The following is an 18,858-nucleotide window of genomic DNA, read 5'->3' as shown; positions in this document are numbered from 1 at the left end:
TGTCCCCAATTGTGCATGTACGTGTGTGTGTGTGATGTAGGTGCCACTGGTGATCTTTAAGCGTGAGAAGGAGGTGGCCAGGAAGCTGGAATTTGACGGCTTGTATATCACAGAACAACCATCTGAAGATGACATTAAAGGACAGTGGGACAGACTGGTCATTAACACACAGTGAGTAGACCCAGTAACACAGTGTGAAGAACCAGTGGTAGAATATGAGATGCAATCTTTAGTTCAGCTCCTGGTCTTCTGTGTCGGTGGAGAGGGTTTTCATTCTTGTTAGTGGTGCTACACCAATGACCAGCTGGACGGGGCACCTGTACGGTGGAGAGTCTACCTCCCACATGTTCTGATATTCCAGGTGTGAAGTGACTGACCATTAGTGTCAGCAGTGACTGCATTGCACAGGGAAAAACATTTCAGGATGGGAGATGATATTTGCCAATCCAGTTTGATGTTTCTTGTTACATTTCTTTACAGTTATGCTTTTGTAATATACCTTTAAAGATGATGTAACTCATGAGGCTTTTGTTCTCTGATTTTCAGATCTTTCCCCAACAACTACTGGGATAAGTTTGTGAAGAGGAAGGTAGGTGTGACTGTTTTTATAGACCTGATAAAGTCTCAGTTATTAGAAGGCGCATTACTAAGGTAATGTAAGTAAAGCAAGTTTATTCATGGAGCCATTTCAGCTGTGGAACAGCACAGGTTTGAGCTCTCCTTACAGTGAACTTAGGTTTCTGGAGATTTTTGACTGTTTATACTGATATTACCTTCATTTGTTATAATATCATTTTGGTTTAGACTATAGGAGTCCTAAGGTCCTGTCCAGTTTAGACACAGATCCATTACACCCATGAAGAAATATTATTAATCTAATCAATAACATCCGATTACAAAGTAAATGAACATTGCACACTACAACATCATGTAGTGATGTGTGTGATGTCCAGACTCTCGACAGAGGGAGCTGTACACCGCATTTACCTTTTTCTGACACAGACTTACTCTAACTCCCTCACACACACACACACACACACACACACACACACACACACACACACACACACACACAGTCTCTCCCTTGTTCCATCTTTTTCTCCTCCTCTTTACGCTGTCTGTACAGTTAAATCCCTGAAGACATCTTATATTTTTTGAGGTCATTTATGTCATTTAAATGAGCACTGAACCTATAAATTCTGTTTCTGTTTCCTTCTTTTTAGTGATTTGACTCTCTGTGGTTATTAAAGTATTAGGTTAAACTGTACTGTCCAAGTTTTCTCCCAAAAATCCAACAGGTTTAAATTTATCAGGGCAAGTCTGATGCATCTGATAGTTCAGGATACTTTCAATTTGATCTGTGAACCTTTCACATCTTTAGATATTGTAGTGAACAGTGCCATCGTTGAGGGTTAAATGGATATGAATCAGCCTAAATCTATACTGAGGCTGGCCTCAATAAAAAGTACAAGACAGTGGATATACTGTCAGCCAGAAGCTGAGGACAGTTTCTTGTGTCAAAGTGTGTAAGTCCTGGAAAGGAGAATAACATCTTGTCATCTGTTTCTGAAAAGCTGGGTTTAATCTAAAAAAATTACTAATAAATTCTTCCTCAGGTGATGGATAAATATGGGGAGTTTTATGGCCATGACCGAATCAGTGAGCTGCTAGGAATGGACAAAGCTGCACTGGACTTCAGCGATGCTCACAAAAAGAGAAAACCCAGGAGAGACAGTTCACTGGCTGCTGTGTGAGTAGGACTGTGTGTGTGTGTGTGTGTGTGTGTGTGTGTGTGTGTGTGTGTGTGTGTGTGTGTGTGTGTTATGAGGTTGTATTCAGTGTGATTTGACAATAATGTTTCTGTATGAATTTAAAAAGTAACATGGAAGCTGGTTATTCAAGTTAACTAATTTTATCTGAGTAATGGATCAAGGAGCAGACATCATTTTACTAGCAGCTGCAGCAATGTTAAACACTGGCTACACTATTTTATGGTGGGCTGCCCAAAGTTTGTCCCATACTGAGAGGACAGACTCTAGTCAAAGTGCATTCACATGCAAGTATTTTAAAAGTGCTCTTTCACTTAAAAAGGCTCAAATGTTTAATGCTGTTCAGTGCTCAGATAGCATAAGGCATTCACTGGCTGTCATCCAGACACATGAAAATTCTACATTATTTAGTCTACAGTGCATTCAGAAAGTATTCAGACCCCTTATCTTTTTTGCGCATTTTATTGTGTTGCAGCCTTTTGTTAACATAAAAAAATCTCTCATTAATCTATACTCATTACCCCATAATGACAAAGCCAAAACTGAATTTTAGAATGTTTTGCAAATGTATTAAAAATGGAAAAAACATAATATCACATTGACATAAGTATTCAGACCCTTCACTATGACACTTGAAGTTTAGCTTATGTTCCTTTCTCTGGATCGTGTCTGAGATGTTTCTACACCTTGATTGTAACATCACTTTGTACTTATGGGGTATTGAGTGTAGACTGGTGAGGAGGGAAATTTTTTTGGCTTTAGCATAAGGCTGCATCATAATAAAATGTGAAAAAAGTGAAGGGGTCTGAATACTTACTGAATGCATTGTACATATGACAAAAGCCCACAGGCTAGTCTTTCACACAAGTATTGAAAATTTGAGTTGATGTATCAGATTGTATAAGCAGGATTTTTGGTAAGTGCTGCCTTGGAGGCAGGAAGGTTCTTAGACAAAAAGGCATCACACTTGATCTTCCTGTGTAAGCCTCTGTTTCTTCTGTTAACAGGCTGAACTCCATTGATGTCAAGTACCAGATCTGGAAGCTGGGGGTTGTATTTACAGACAATGTAAGCTTTTTGAAACACAAATCCACCATGTCTGGCTCCATCATGTGGAGTCACTGTAGAATTTCCTGTGCAGAAATAACAGGATTTCCAAAATTCCAAGATTAAAAAAAAAAAAAAAGAATTTAAATACCATCATAGTAAAATCAAAGGCTTTCATCAAACAGTTTGTCCTGTTTGCTTCCCCTTAAGTAGTTTTAAAGTTAATGTAGGGCTGAGCCAGAGAAGTGAGTAACATCCAGAAGTGCAGTCTCTGGATGCACCTAAGACATTTGTCTTTCCTACACAAATTCCTTATTCGTATTTGCATAGACAGAGTTTCCTTGTTCAGCTGAGGTGGTGGGACAATAACACAGAGACAGAATTTTGGATCTATTATTGGTCAGTATGAACAGGAGGAATAATTACAGCAAAACCTGTTTCAATGTTAATGTGGATACCTTTCTCACTACAGTACCTTGACTAACCCCCCACCTCCCTACAGTCCTTCCTGTATCTGGCCTGGTATATGACCATGTCCATCCTGGGTCACTATAACAACTTCTTCTTTGCTGCCCATCTCCTCGACATCGCCATGGGTTTTAAGACACTGCGTACCATCCTGTCCTCAGTCACACACAATGGCAAACAGGTAAACAGAGCCCTTCACTCTTTACACATTTTATTATGTTGTAGATTTAACTGTAAATGGATGAGATTGCCATTTTGCTCATTAGTCTACACTCAGCAACCCAACAATTCGAGAGTCATCAATTAATCTGCATTAACATGTGGGAGGAAGCCATAGAGCCTGGAGAGAACCCACACAGGAACAGAGAGAACATGTGAACACACAGAAAAATTCTGATAGTTTAACTGTTGCCAGAGTCCCCACATTGTACTAAGCTGTGTAACTTTGAGAACTTCTTGAATCACCATTTTCCTCTCACATCACTAACACAGGATGACCATGTACTATGACAACAGTCATGAAACAAGAATTCATGCCAGGAATTTGTCTCCATCACAGGCCAACCTGATCACATGTTTTGGAAATTCTCATGAATCATGATAATTGTGATTTATTAATAATCTTGAACATTTGTGTTGTACTTGTACAATTGTGTCTTATGAAATATCATATGCTTAGTACTTTTAGACAACAGACACACAAGTGGTTTTCAACAAAGAATCACTAAACCAGAAAAGATTACCATGCCATTTTTCATCACTAAACCCAAATGAGACATCAGTGAAGAAATTGTCAGTACATTTCATTTTCTAGTTTTCAAAAAGATACAGAGGTGAAGAACATGTAACACATTATTATTGAATTATCTTACATGTCTTAATTTAAGGTGGACAGAAAAGGCTTTATAAGAAAAAAAAAAACACTTTTTCTCCCAAAGTGTTGAATGTTGCACTGGTCATTTTCATTTAGACTGTGGTGTACAACACCTAAACCTTGCCTGTGCTCCTGTCTCCCAGCTGGTGTTAACAGTTGGCCTGTTAGCAGTGGTGGTGTACCTTTACACAGTAGTGGCCTTCAACTTCTTCAGGAAGTTCTACAACAAGAGTGAAGATGGAGAACTGCCAGACATGAAGTGTGATGACATGCTGACAGTGAGTATGAGAACACTCTTAACATGTGGGAAGAGAAATACAACCCCCCTACGACCCCCACCCACCCGAAGAACCTAAACACAGCAAAGGTGGACTCTGTTGGTTAGTGTTACATGTGAGCATGACAGATACGACTGTAATGAGTGTCATTCATGTAGGGATGAAGGGTGTGGTGGTGGATGGAGCAGTGGGCAACAGTCCTGTTAAGTGAATGGATGTGGAGGTGACCTTAAATATATGCCCTGTTTATATGAAACCATGTAGATGGAATAAATACACAACAATAAACTTATAACACTGGAGTGTCAGACATTTCCAAAAGCTTCCACAGAGAGAAAATGTTTAAGATGAAATTTAAAAGAAGCGAGAGACCTGAGACTCAACAGTGTCAGGGCTCTAAAAGCAAAACCTGGTCACTTCTGATCACAAACTGTAACCTGAGAGTAACCAGCAGCTGAGAGGGCACATACCAGGTGTTCAGGAGCCAGGCCATTAAGCCCTTAAAAGTCAGCAATGAAATTCTATAATCAATTCAAAATCTAACAGTAAGCCAGTGAAGGAAGGAAAGCAAAGGGGTGATGTAGAAACACCTCTTTGTCCCAGTAATGAGTCAAGCAGCAGCATTTTGTACCAATTGGAGACAGTGGAGGGAGCCCTGGCTGATACCCACACAGTGTGCACTGCAATAATCAAGCTCAGAGGAGATAAAAGCAGGTAAGTAGGCATTAAGACTCTGGTTTGAGTCTTCAGATATTCAGTGTGGTTGCTGTGGGCAGTGGCTCACTGCTGTTCTGGCTGGTAATGTCTGTAAACCCTGTCTCACTGAGAGGAGGAAGTATCCAGTGGAGCCTTTCAGTCAAGACGGTCCAGCTCCATTTATGGACAGAAAGTCATGGGTCAGAGCTTTTAGTCTGACAGTGCTCACCCTCAGGCTTTGTCTACAGTCCAGCTGAGCTACTCTAAGATTACACAGTCTTTTTTTGTCAGTTTCTTTTTCAGGCATCTGTTAGTTTTACAGGAATAGCAACAGTCCACACAACCACAGAGATTAATTTTATGCTGCTAACCTGAGGCATTCATCATACAAGTTCAATGTAAGGCTCTCTCTGGGGACCAGTATCTGGCTTCATTAGACCCAGGATGCTGATTCTGGAATCTAAAATGAAACTTGTTTCCTGATATTGGTGCAGGTGAACTTAAGATTCATCCTGGTTAAAAAGTGGACGAGCTTTATGATGCAGGACTGTGATAATGGAGTTTAAGCCAAAGTTCACTGCTCAGTTCATGATACAGGCCATGATACAGTTCTTTTTACACTTTAGTGGTGTTACCCTTTACATTTGTACAAAGGCTGTAATGGTTGGAGAGGACACCGGTAAAGACAGAATGAATTACAGCTGTGATGATGCTGTTTCCTGCTGCCAAGCCATCTGAAAGAAATACTATAAAAGGGCTCTATGGTGTGTGTTTTCTGGGGTTGGGAGGGGGGCCTTCTGTCACCCGGAAATTTCAGGACACACACACTCTAATCCCCTGTAGTCAGCCACCCATAGCATTCCATGGAGTTCTTCTATTTCCTATTAAGGGGCCAGAGGTGGCAGCTCTGGCTGGTCTACATGAAGGTGACACAGGCTTAATGGGATGGAGGGATAGACTGAGGAATGGCCACTGCCCTGGGGAGGTTTTTGCTCTTTCCTCTCCTCCCTTACAGTAACATTCACAGCACGGTGAGAGAATCTGAGCCCATCGCTCCTTTTCTGTTCACTTGTTTCCCTCGTAGCCTTCATCTTTCTCTCTGTGCGCTGAGGTTTTCCTGTCTTCTCCTTTCCCGCTTCCTTTGGTCAGGTCCTGCATCTTGCTCCCTCTCTACAGGATGTCTGCATTTTAAGTCTTTGTCCCTCTCTCTTACTCTCATTACATTGTTGCTCAAATTCTGTTGGTTAGATAACAGATGTTTTTAGTGGAAACTTTCTGCACAGAACAGAAGCATTGTCAATGTTAAAGTCAGTGTGTATCGACTGACTCAAATTCAACACAATCAAAACTGTTTTGAATTATCTGTGGGATTTTGTTTGTTTTGTTAACGATTATGAGCTTTTTCAAACTTATATGTGCAAAGGCAAAATGTCTGCACAGAAAAACACCCACTAACTTTAGTCATTAGTGCTCACCAATCACTTTACCTCAATTTACCTTCATTATTTTCTGAAACTAGTCAAGTCAAATGAGTTTATTTATATTTTATATATTTCTACTCTATAGCCCAATATCACTCATCACACTGTCATTTATTGCAAGAAAAGAAAGTTTTACATTTAATTGCAACCCCACCCCCCATCCCCCACCAACACCATTCAACACCACTTCCTGTGTGTGTTTCTCCCTCTCTCCCAGTGCTACATGTTTCACATGTATGTGGGTGTGAGAGCAGGTGGAGGGATTGGAGACCAGATTGAAGACCCAGCAGGTGACGAGTATGAGATCTATCGCATCATCTTTGACATCACCTTCTTCTTCTTTGTCATTGTAATCCTCCTGGCTATCATCCAGGGTAAGAGCCCCACACACACACACACTGAAATTTGTGTTTTTTTGGTTTGTTTGTTTGTTTGTTTTTTTTAACATCAGAAAGGTCTCTGAGACCTCACAGTGACAAGACAAAGTCAGTGAACCCTGTGCAATGACCTGGTGTTCTGTATTAACTGGTCATTAAATGTGACCTGACCTTCATCTAAGTCCAACTACAGATAAACACAATGTTAAAACTGATAACACAGACACAGTTATAAACTTCAATAGCTCTTGAACACACATCATTAAACAACACAGTGCTGGTGGAGAAAGTCAGTCAACCCGGTATTTAAGTATTTAGTGGTTGAACCTCCTTTGGTCGCAGTAACCTCAGTCCAGCTTTTCCAGTCTCTATGGATCAGATTGGTACAATGTTCAGGAGGAAGTTTGGACCGTTCTTCCTACAGAGCTGCTTCAGCTCAGACAGATTCTCAGGATGTGTGGTGTGAACGTCTCTGAGCTCAGTCCACTGCAGCCCTGTTGAGTTCAGGTCTGGACTCTGACTCCACAAGGTGGATTTTCTTTGTCTGAAGTCTGTAGCAGATTTACTTTGTTGTTTAGGCTCATTGTGCTGCTGGTCTTCAGCTAACAAGTGTTTTTATAAGTCATAGTAGCTTTTACACACACCTCTAATCTGGTTTAATTGAATCCAGGTTTATTCACTCTTGACTTCACTCAGCTTTTGTTAATTTTGTTAGCTGAGGGTTCACATACTATTTCCAGGGAATTTCTTCAAATTTGACACAAACATTCACTTTGGTGCTGATGATATTTTAGGTCAGCTTCACTGAAACATCTTAATGTCTTAATGTAAAGGTTTTTCTGGTCATTATCCAACACCATAACTCAGGATCAAAATGGGAGGTCAAGGAAGCCAATCCTGGTCCAGTAGGCAACTTATGCAAGTGTGATGTAAAAACTTGAAGTCTACATTGCACTTCAAGAATCAAGAATGGTCTCTTAGCGATAAGACATCTTGTATCCAACAGATGAGCATATATCTTCAAACATGCCTAGAGTGGATCTTTAAAAAATCTGGTTGTCTTATTGCCCTTTGACAGCACACACTGACTGGTCACAGCAGGAAAAGCACTGACAGTGGTTTGTTTCTTTTGCGTTGTAGTTACTAGTGCCAGTGGACCAGTATGCATAATGGCCTTTGAACAACTAAATGGAATGCAGCCATTGTTAATATCAATTATACCATAATATACCATTTTTTCCCTGCTATAATATATTTTGGCGCTGTATTCCACATTGACAAACCAAAGTGCACATGGCTCAAAGATGGTATTTGGGTTCCAACCCGGAACCTTCTTGCTGTGAGGCGACAGTGCTAATGCATCATACAAACAAATGAAATACAAGACTGTGATAACTGCTGTGATAATACAGGAAGGACTTAAAGACTAAATATATAGCAAGATATATTGTCATAGCAAGATTTATGATTTCCAGCTGGTTGCAGTGCAGTGGTAACACAAACCATGTTGACTGGAACACCAAATGATTGTGGACTTGATGGTTTAACTTGTACACCATCTGTTATCTGTGAAATTCTAGGGTTGATCATTGATGCATTTGGAGAGCTGAGGGACCAGCAGGAACAAGTGAAAGAAGATATGGAGGTGAAAACACACACAAACATGCGCATACACAAACTCGTTACCACATAGTATATACAGCAGAGCATTTTATACAGGTATCAAATAAAAATGTATGGATATACACAGTGCCAGATTTTGTTACAACCCCCCACACACAGATCCCTCACATTTGTATGATATCCAGATGAAGGATGCTATTGACAATTTGCCCAGTATGGATCACAGATAAAAACCCATGTGACTGTTTTGTGTGATGACAGCGACTTAACATTTTCCATGTTTCTCTTCTAGACCAAATGTTTTATCTGTGGAATAGGAAATGACTACTTTGACACAGTGCCACATGGCTTTGAAACGCACACACTACAGGAGCACAACTTAGCCAACTACCTGTGAGTACATCTGGAGTTTTAATATGTTAATATACACCTGTACATAAAATTCAGCAGTTTCAGGCCTGGAGCTACAGTTAAAGTTCACATCAGAACATCAGAATCAGCAGAAATGATGTGATGCATCATGTCAACATGGAGCAGAATCTCAGAGCAAAGAGAGGAACTACCCAGTGTTAGTATGATGTTCCTAACAAAGTGCTCAGTGAGTATATGTGTGTGCCTGGACCTCTAACAGTGTTGACTAATGAGTTATGATTAGGGCCTGGATTCTTTTAACAAAGGCAGAATTACAAACACGTATAGCTGACTGTTTTACCATCATGATTGTAGTTGGGGATTATGTCTGCCTTATGTAATGACTCAGCAGGTGCTGGCTTCTCATTGGTCAGTTTCTTGAGTGGTGACACACCAGAAATCATTTAAACACTAGTTTGGCTGTTTTAGGTTCAGTATACTGAGCTGAGAACTGTCCTCTAAAGACTCAGCTCATCTAATGTGTATGACAGCACAGTAAGGGTTACATTTGATCTAATATCAGTTATATCACTGTTGGTGTGTGTTTGTGCATGTGGGTTTATGTCATAATGTTGGTGGATCTGTTTTTCTAATGTGTGTGTGTGTTTGTTTGTGTGTTACAGATTCTTTGTGATGTATCTCATCAACAAAGATGAAACAGAGCACACAGGCCAGGTAAACCAGCTTCTTTCCCTTTGGTCCCTCTAACTTTCCCACTTTTCCACTGCACAGTAAAAACATATTCTTTGGCTTAAATAATAATATAGGTTGTTAGGCCTTAGAAACTTGTTCTTTAGTTGGGAATGCTACTTTCACTACAACAGCCTTTGTGCTTACAGCTGTAAAATCATATGAATGAATGTTCCTTTTATTAGTAAGTGTAATTGGATATTTGTAATTAAGATAAGTTGTCAGTTTCAAGTTTAAATTCTTGAATGATCACTGAGAATTTAAAATCATTTCTTTACCCATCAGTAGAAGTTATTTAGACACATTGTTTATACACAGCTTATTCACATGTACAACTGAGAAATATAGCTGAGAAATAATTGTAACCAGATCTATGACCTGACCAGCAGAGGTGCAGAGATGTGACTGGGTTTAAGTGTCTTAAATGTCATCTGGATTTTATCTAGATACAAAACATTAATAATGACAAATGGAAACTGGATCTTTGAGGAGAGACTGTTCCAACTGTTTTAGCTGTTGTCCCCTTAGAACAGGCAGAAACACTTAGGCCTCACATGTTGTTGAATGAAATCTTTGGAAGCATACTGAGGTTGTTCGTGGTTCATTTTTCCACTGCTGTTACTAACCTCAGTAGTGGACAATGTAAATGAGTCAAAGCGATTAAAAATGTCATATGTAATATAAACCCTTTCTACCTCTCATCTGTCTCTAAGGAATCATATGTATGGAAGATGTACCAGGAGCGTTGCTGGGAGTTTTTCCCTGCTGGTGACTGTTTCCGGAAACAGTATGAGGATCAGCTCAACTGATCTGTTCATGGAGCAACAGACTCTTCCCTCTGCTTACCCTTCAAACCTTTCATACCGCTCTCTGTGGTCTCCACCAAACGACAGGTTCCACACTCTGCTCCACTTCCCAGTAGAGGACGAACTCCATCTCTAGCCTCCTTTACAGGCTCCACCCAACGCCTTCCTCCCAGCCGTTCCTCATCCAGACTCTGCCCCCACTTCCAGCACACTTTGTTTGGAATGCTTCTAAGACTTTGTACAGAGAAATTATAAAAGTATATGTTGTACATTAGGTTTTTGGTTTTAGGCTCAGATGATGACTTCTTTGCTTTATCTTATTCAGTCACAGTCACAGTAACAAGCAAAAAATACAAGGGAAAAAGGAAGGACTCACAGATGGATAGAGGAGGATAGAGCGGATGAAAGATAAGAATACCTCCTGAAGGACAGTAATGGATACACAGAGAGCAAAAATTTAACTGACGATGACTTTTCATGTGTACAGTGCACGTTGCATGTAGGTGGGGGTGGACACAAAACATCTCTACAACCTGCTGTGATTCAACACAACAGCTCTGCAATAAGTCTGACCTTTTAGAAGCTTCCATGGTCAGAGATTAAGACAAATCCTCATTGTCAAAACTACATCCTCCAGAACTACCACAGAGTTGAATCAACACCTGTAACACAGTGTCAACAAAATCTGGACAATCTGATCTTCACAAACTGGGCTATTGCACTGGACTGAATTTAAGTATAGATTACAGATGTTAACACTGAGTCCACACCCTGTACATGCCAACACTGTGTGTGAAGGGCTCCTTAAGTGTTCATATTTGCTAGAAACATGATCAGCAAGTCCATTTAATTCCAGTCGACCTGGAAACTCAGCCAAAGTATGGACACCTACAAGTCACAATCCTCCATCAGCTATCTGCATTTTTTGCTTTAAAAATTAGAGAAATAAATACATTTTCCCCAAACTATGCTTGTAAAATGGTTGAATCCATTATTGATGTCTGTGGAAACTCCAGTCCAACACTCTTCCCTAGATTAATATATGTGGACAAGTAAAAATTTTGGTCACCATCCAAACAAACCTCTTTAGCCCTGCTACTGGTTTTAACAGTCAACTATTTTTTTCTGTCCATCTCTCCAGCACTGTGGTGTGTAAGAGACATCACAGTCTCTGGATGCCACTGGTGGGACTTAAGACTTTTTAAATGCTTCTAAACTAGGGCTTGCTCAATACATTTGTCAAATGATGTAGTTTTATGAAAAGCAATAAGAAAAGCAGCAAAAAAGGTATTTATCTGTTTAAAGCTGCATTCAAAGTTTGTGCATGCCTGTTAGCCAAGATAAAGGAGTGGAGTGGAGAAACTCTCAGTCATGTTTCTTGCAGTGGGAATGTAGAGTAAGGGCAGGCTGAAGATAGATGATAAATGAATGGATGAAAGAAGGGGGAGGGGAGACTGAAGGATTCAGTGCCTTACTAAGCCAGGAACGAGCTATGCATGCTGGAGGAGGAGAGAAGACTGTTGGATCGCTTCACATAAATACAATGTAAAGAACTAAGGCTAACGTGGAGCTGGGTGATGGGGTCTTTATGACAGAAGACAAATATGGGAGCACCAGAGGAAAGAAAAGGAAGAGGGAAAGAGAGAGAAATGTCTTCGGTACATTTGAGACATTAAATAACTGGCATGCCTCAGATTCTTAAGCAGCTTTGGTGCAGACCTGAGTAGAAATATCCTCATTTGAAATTTCTTTTGCACTTGCTTCATAGCTCTGTGAATTACAAATGAAGAGGCACAGTTTTGCAACAATTGTACCACTGATTCAGTTGACCGTTTTATTATACAGCCCTGTCAGATGACCTTTACGTTGCCTTGTAGAGTTCACCAGTGCTGGTGTTATGATAAGAGACAGGCCTACAGTAGTTTACCACTTGTCAAATGCAGGTGGTATCCTCCTTTTAACAAAAGCACTGAATTCTTTGGCGGGGCTCTATATATATTCAATCTAGTCAATTAGGTCCACAAAGCCAAATCTTTGGTTTGGACCAAAATATTCAATTGTGATTTGATCCAACAACAAAATCAAAAGTCAACTTGAAAAAATGCAAAAAAAAAAAAAAAAAGCCTGAGAGGATGAACTGACAACATGCTGACATCATATGCACACCATCTATAAACCAATCAATAAAGTATAGGCAGAGGCAGTACATGTTAGTGATGACAGCAGGACATAGATATGTCAAGCAGAGTTTTGTGCACCTAGATCAGATATATAGAATGCAACAAAAACATGAACCTTGTTTCTGACCTTGGTCTGGACTTCCAGGAATGAAAACACCCAACGTCAGTCTGATCCAGCGGTCCTGTAATAAATCTTCCTTCATGAAGGTTCTAACCCACAGTTTGTCCTGAAACTGTTTCAGAGAGGTGTTGATTCAATTGTCTGATCATTTTGGAGGATGGAGTTTGTGCTGCTGTTGAACTGTAATGTGTTGTACTGAGGTATTTTTAGTATTTAATCTACCCTCAGTAATATGAATGGGGTGGAGAAACAGAAATATCTCTTGGAATAAACAGACCATCAGTAGCCTATGGCAGGATTTATTGCAGAGCTGATGGATCAGACTGTATTAGTTTTAACTAGTTGGACTAGTAAACTGACGCCTGAGTGTGTGTTGCAAAGCTTGTTAGCCGTAGAACAAGTTTCATGTATGTGATGGCTGTTTCAACAGCATAAATGGTCTTCATGACACATACCAGTACTCATCATTTATAATGCCAGTGTGCCACCAATTTTAAAGATGAAGTCATCTTGTTATGTTAGCTTTGTTTAAGTACACACTGCTGCAGACACACATACTGTATACATTTTGTTTCATGCTATATAGGAGATATTATAATACAATATAGGAGCGTCAAGATACAGAAATCTAATAACCATTTCAATACATTTGATTGTATGCTCACTTGTTTCTATTTTATGTTTTAATTGTTACACCCTCACTGTAAAGCAGGAAATTAACTGGCAGTTAAAGTGGAAGAAAAGTGCAAATCTTTCATAGAAAAGATTGGGAAAAGTGTACAAAAAAAGCAAAGTCAAGGCCAAATGAATGATAATATCAGAAATTAGATCATTTTAAATAAATTTATTTAATGCATAGTTATTATTGGAGTATGGTTCTTTAAAAAAAGTTTTTGTTTATTCATTAACTTTTACTAATTAATCCCTCAGTCACAGGACCTTTGTGTTGATTGAATGAATACTCAGAGCTGGTGAATGATGTTCCACAAACATGTCTGAGAAATTTCAAATAAGGATTGATTTTTTCATTTCTTTTCTTTTGATGACCTTATGCAACTCAGCAAACAGTTACTCTCTTGTATGAATAAACTATCTCAGAAAAAAAATGCCATTGCATGTTTATTATGCAGGTTTAATGAACAAGTATAACATTGACACTAAATCTGTGTCACCCATAAATTGTTAAATAGGGTTATTTAAGATGAATTAAGATTTCTGTGATATTGTATTTAAGTGTTGTGGGCTTCATTGTAACTCTTCAACTCATTTGCCACAATCGCATCCCTTTGAAAAAAGAAAGTGGCTCCTGCTTTTCTCTTACTTAACCATCTCTGTTTTAATATGCTATGAGTAACGGGTTTGTTTAAGTCTCATTTGGTTTTAAGCTCAAGCAATAGCCCTTCAGGGAGAGTATGGGAGATGACTGACCATTGTAAATTGCAAACAAAGGCAAAACAACAAGCTTGCTTAACTTCTTCTCAGATTTAAATAAAGTTGTGTATTTATTCTTTTATTAGCTATTTCTTTATTTGATTTACTTAACAAATAACTGTAAGGAAATAAAACGGAGGTTGTTCTGTTAAGTTAGTTCACCACTTAACGTTAAAGGTGCAGTAATATTTAATTGGCTCATTGCACAAAACCACCTTCACATTCATGTAGGTTTGGCTGAACATTTCCTGCCACTCTGTGTTTCAGCTCTGAGCTTTCTACTTGAAGCTTTCAAACAGGCAGAGGTGCTCCTGTTACGTAAGTCTGAGAAACTTCCCCAGGCTCAGCATACACTCTGCACTTGGTTTGGTTTCTCCAAAACACCAGTAATCATTAGTGAAGCATGTAAAAAGTGAATTGAGCTTCAGAATCTGAAATATTTAAATAGTGATAAATTAGGATCATATTTCTCAGACTAGTAACCTGCGATATGAAGACCCAAAATGTTTGATTTTAAAGTCAGTAGTACATTGTGAAATAAGTGTTCATATGAATAAATACAGACAAAATGAAAATATGAATAAGAATGAATTAATCTGTACATTTTAAAAACTGTTATTTCACCCAGGGGCAGAGGCACCTTTGTGATTGGCTGTGTGCTCATTCAGACAATACAAACAGCCAGTCACATAACTGACTCTGTGTGTCTTGATTTCATGTTTATATTTTTTTTTCTGCACCTATTTATATCATGGATTTCATAATGTCTTCTTTATTAAACAGTGAACATGCTGGGTCTCTGTAATAAGTAACCTACAGTGTGATGCAGTTAGCCATATAAACCAGCTACCTGACATTTGTTTTTGCTGTGTAACAAATGTCAGCTTTCTACAGCTAATAACACACATCTGCTAATAAAAACTCCCACTGTGAAAAACACGGGTGACATTTGAATGCGAGGTGTTGTAAGTGAACCTGTGAGTTTTCTCACCTAAGTCAGTTTGTATATAACATTATGTCTGAAGTACTGTAAAGCAGGTCCATTTTATAATTTCCTCAGACATGGGGCTTAGCAGAAGCCATCTTTACTGATTGCACCTTTAATGTTGGGTGAGGATACATATGGGTTTTACATTGAGCACTGATGACTTTACTGGTTACAGTTGCAACCAACTAGTGTTGGTGGTATGTATATAGCATTGCACTCATTATACAATGCTGATGTCATGCCTATGTTTTGTTCTGTTTTTTAACTGCAATACCACACCTGACTGATTAATGCCATTACTAAGTGGTATTTTGCTCATGTAAAAATAAATACATATTTTCCATATTTACCACAGAGGGGGCATGTTTAGATTGCCACACAGTGGGGCATCATGTAGAGTAGACAAATGCTACTTCTGTGACATAAATGTGTAAAGAGGAACTGAGACTATGAGTAATGAATGGATTATGCATGATTTTGAAAATAAAACTTTATTAACTTGTGAATATTCATAATTCAACATTTGTGAAGTCTATATCTGTTACATCTGTTATCTACACCTGCACATAACAGAACAGATTTCAACACAAGTTTAAGCAACTCACCTCTGACACAGTTTCAACAAATGATAAAAGCTTTCTGAAGCACGGAGTTCTTGCATAATGTTCAGGTCTCTATATTTAACTTTTATTTAAAAAATGTAGGAAAGTATCTGTTAATGAAAATGTTTTAAAGTTGGATGAAAAAATGTGATTTTAAAAGACCAGTGTGTAGAGTTTGTGCATACAGAACTGGCAGGTATATAGCACACACACCACTGATACTATAAATCCCAGATAGCACTGGCTAGCTGGCACTATATAGAAATATAGATGGCCTATTCACTGAGTTAGTCTCATAAAGTATACTAACTAGCATTTAGGAATGACCCTATCAGTGCTTTGGACTGATTTGATTTGGAGCTCTGTAGGATGGAGTTTTGGAAATATTCACTCTTTTTACAACATGAAACACATGAACAAAAAAATCAATATTCTGTTTATTAGTCAAATACCAATATGAAATGACAACACACAATATCTAATCTAGTGAGAGGAAATATACACAGTCGTGTGAGTCTGTGGGAAACAAAGGCAAGATGGCCAATTCAAAATGGCTGCTTTTTATATTGAATGGCATATTCATGTGGCATATCTGTTTTTAAGTCATGTAGTGCTACAGTTTTGCATAATGTTCATTGTTGCTACTTACATTTCTGTCTATTTGTTCACTGCTTTCCATCAGTTATATTCAGGATAAATAAATAAACAACACTGTTAAATAGTAAATAGAATTTAATATTATAAAAGTAAAAAGTAGTGCAAAACCTCTGAGGGTGAAGCTCTTTTATTTGTGACTATTGCCAAGCTTGACATGAGCCACACGTAGTTTGCAAAAGCCAAGCTAAAGAGCACACCCCTGTAACATATATGTATACTGTAGTTAGTTTGCAAAGTTGCTGATTTATACTGAGTTCAAAACACCTGTTGTTATGAACGTGGCACTGGACCCAAGACAAAGTGATCATATGGAACCAGAATTTAACACTGTCACTTGGTCTGTTGTATGTTAGTCTGTTGTATGTATGGTAAAATTTTAGATAAGGCAATGTACTATAATATAAAAGCACAGTATGTAAACACAAAACTTACACATAACCACAAACAGCAATACTTAGTTGGCAACACTCACAATTATGTTATCATTTGCCATGCACACTAGAGTGACATTTCAATAAACAGTTGAGAGGCTGATTAATGGAAAATGTAGTGGGGGCATTATGCAACCAGATTGTGAGCCAAAATACACAGTATGGCTAATGTGGACATGCACGCTGTGAGTCCATCGCCAATCATGGACATCAGCACAAGCATTGTTTTCTTTGAAGGTTAAATAACAGTACTACAGCTGTTTTTGAATAGAATTCAGTGGTCAGTGTTGTTGTAATAACTTTTAAGTTATTTAACGTTATAGTTCAGCTGCAGCTACAGGCTATCACAGATCTCCCAAAACACTGAGTAGGTATAGACAGTGTCACATCCCAGAGTTGAGTGATGCCACGGTAGTAAGTAATTTATAGCCTAAGTCTCATTTTTTTTCAATCACAGGAATCATGAGTCCTTTAAATTGAATCCCAACAAGCAAGCCACAACTGTGCTGAGGCTTGAAATGGCAAACATCAATATAATAGCAGCTGAAAGTTAATTCAATATCAGTATGGACAGGTTTCAGAGGAATATTAGTTGAAACACAAAACATTGCAAAAGTAACCCCAAGCAAACCCAATCATATCATTTTAGAGTAGAACCTGTCTTCATATAAAACCTGTCTGAATCTAGGACATGATCAGACTATGTCAGCAACAACAGTCCATCAACAGTTACATAGAGAGGGATATGATAGTAGGGTTGCAGTGCATAAAGCCCTCTTTAGTCAAGTCAAGTTAAATCTTATTCATGTAGTATTGAATCACAACAGCAGGTATCTCAAGGCATATAGAGCAGTTCTAGATTCTTTATAGTATTATATTTATAAAGAGAGACCCAGCATTACAAAGATGGAGCTCAGAGGTGCAGAAACCACTGGCACAGGTCCACAGGGATGTGGAGAAAAGTCAGATTAGTCATACTATATTCTCCACAAGGGCCTATGTGGTGTACACTGACAGAACAGCACAGGCCTGAATGCTCGACTCCTACAGGTCCAGTGGCTCTGCAGCATGATTTGGGTCTACGTAGAGGGAAGGGTCACTGTAAATCAATACAAAGTTGTTGTGGATGATCACCTTCACCATGATGAAACATTTATATCTTGATGGAGTGGTCTGTTCCAGGATGACAGTGCTTCCATCCATACAGCAGGAACGCTCACTGAATAGTTTAATGACCGAGCTATGACCTGCTGTGTGTGTGTGTGTGTGTGTGTGTGTATACATATATACTTAATTATATATTGTTAATTATCTGTGTTGTCCCCTTGCGCCTTTCATAAAAAAACAATCACCTATGTCAGATCTCAGAGAGGTTCCACTTCAGTTGTCAAAGGCGGAGCAGCTGGAGGTTCCAGTACACACCAACTGAGCAGTCTGAGACACAGCAGAGAGAAGCATGCTGCATGAGCAGAACTGAGCTTCCCAGTGGAATATCATACTCAACACTGGGAACCAGACTGGACTTGTAAGTACATTTCTTTTCATTCTTCCAGGCACAACCCTAACCCTACAGACAGAATACAGACAGTGAGTTAGGGTCTTTAGCTAAAAGGAACTGAGGTTTTAACATCAATAACTAATTAAGAATAGTTAATTAAGTAAATCTCTCACTTTTATATGTTCTTCCTGTGGTAGTCTTTGCATTATTCAATATTTTTTGGTCCACACCAACTGGCTAATTAATGATGAATGGAAAGCACTGCCCTTGACATTATAGGAATATCACACAGTTATTATTATGTCAAACTGATTGTTAATGTTTCAGTATCTGATAATGGCATTTCCTACCTGCATACTGCTTACATTTTTCGTGTTCATCTGCTGAATGATAACACATCTCCTGCAGCTTTGATGGCAGAGAAGTTTAG

General features: G+C 38.8%; 1 protein-coding gene across 8 annotated transcripts in view; it reads left to right on the top strand.

Annotated features, from left to right (window-relative positions):
* ryr2a (ryanodine receptor 2a (cardiac)) overlaps window positions 1–15,746 on the top strand; it is a 194,731-nt gene extending 178,985 nt beyond the window's left edge. For all 8 annotated transcript variants that reach the window (XM_051069064.1, XM_051069060.1, XM_051069062.1 and 5 more), the window contains 11 exons: window positions 41–171; window positions 547–589; window positions 1,617–1,750; window positions 2,777–2,837; window positions 3,319–3,465; window positions 4,302–4,436; window positions 6,831–6,987; window positions 8,571–8,635; window positions 8,906–9,006; window positions 9,648–9,699; window positions 10,428–15,746. In XM_051069064.1, the coding sequence (XP_050925021.1) occupies window positions 41–171; window positions 547–589; window positions 1,617–1,750; window positions 2,777–2,837; window positions 3,319–3,465; window positions 4,302–4,436; window positions 6,831–6,987; window positions 8,571–8,635; window positions 8,906–9,006; window positions 9,648–9,699; window positions 10,428–10,523 (1,122 nt within the window). In that variant the 3' untranslated portion in view covers window positions 10,524–15,746. The remainder of the gene's footprint in view (window positions 1–40; window positions 172–546; window positions 590–1,616; window positions 1,751–2,776; window positions 2,838–3,318; window positions 3,466–4,301; window positions 4,437–6,830; window positions 6,988–8,570; window positions 8,636–8,905; window positions 9,007–9,647; window positions 9,700–10,427) is intronic.
* Window positions 15,747–18,858: the final 3,112 nt, after the last annotated feature.

The sequence above is a fragment of the Lates calcarifer genome, unplaced genomic scaffold (genome assembly GCF_001640805.2).
Source record: "Lates calcarifer isolate ASB-BC8 unplaced genomic scaffold, TLL_Latcal_v3 _unitig_5776_quiver_344, whole genome shotgun sequence".
NCBI lineage: Eukaryota > Metazoa > Chordata > Actinopteri > Centropomidae > Lates > Lates calcarifer.
This window is presented reverse-complemented; position numbering and strand designations above follow the sequence as displayed.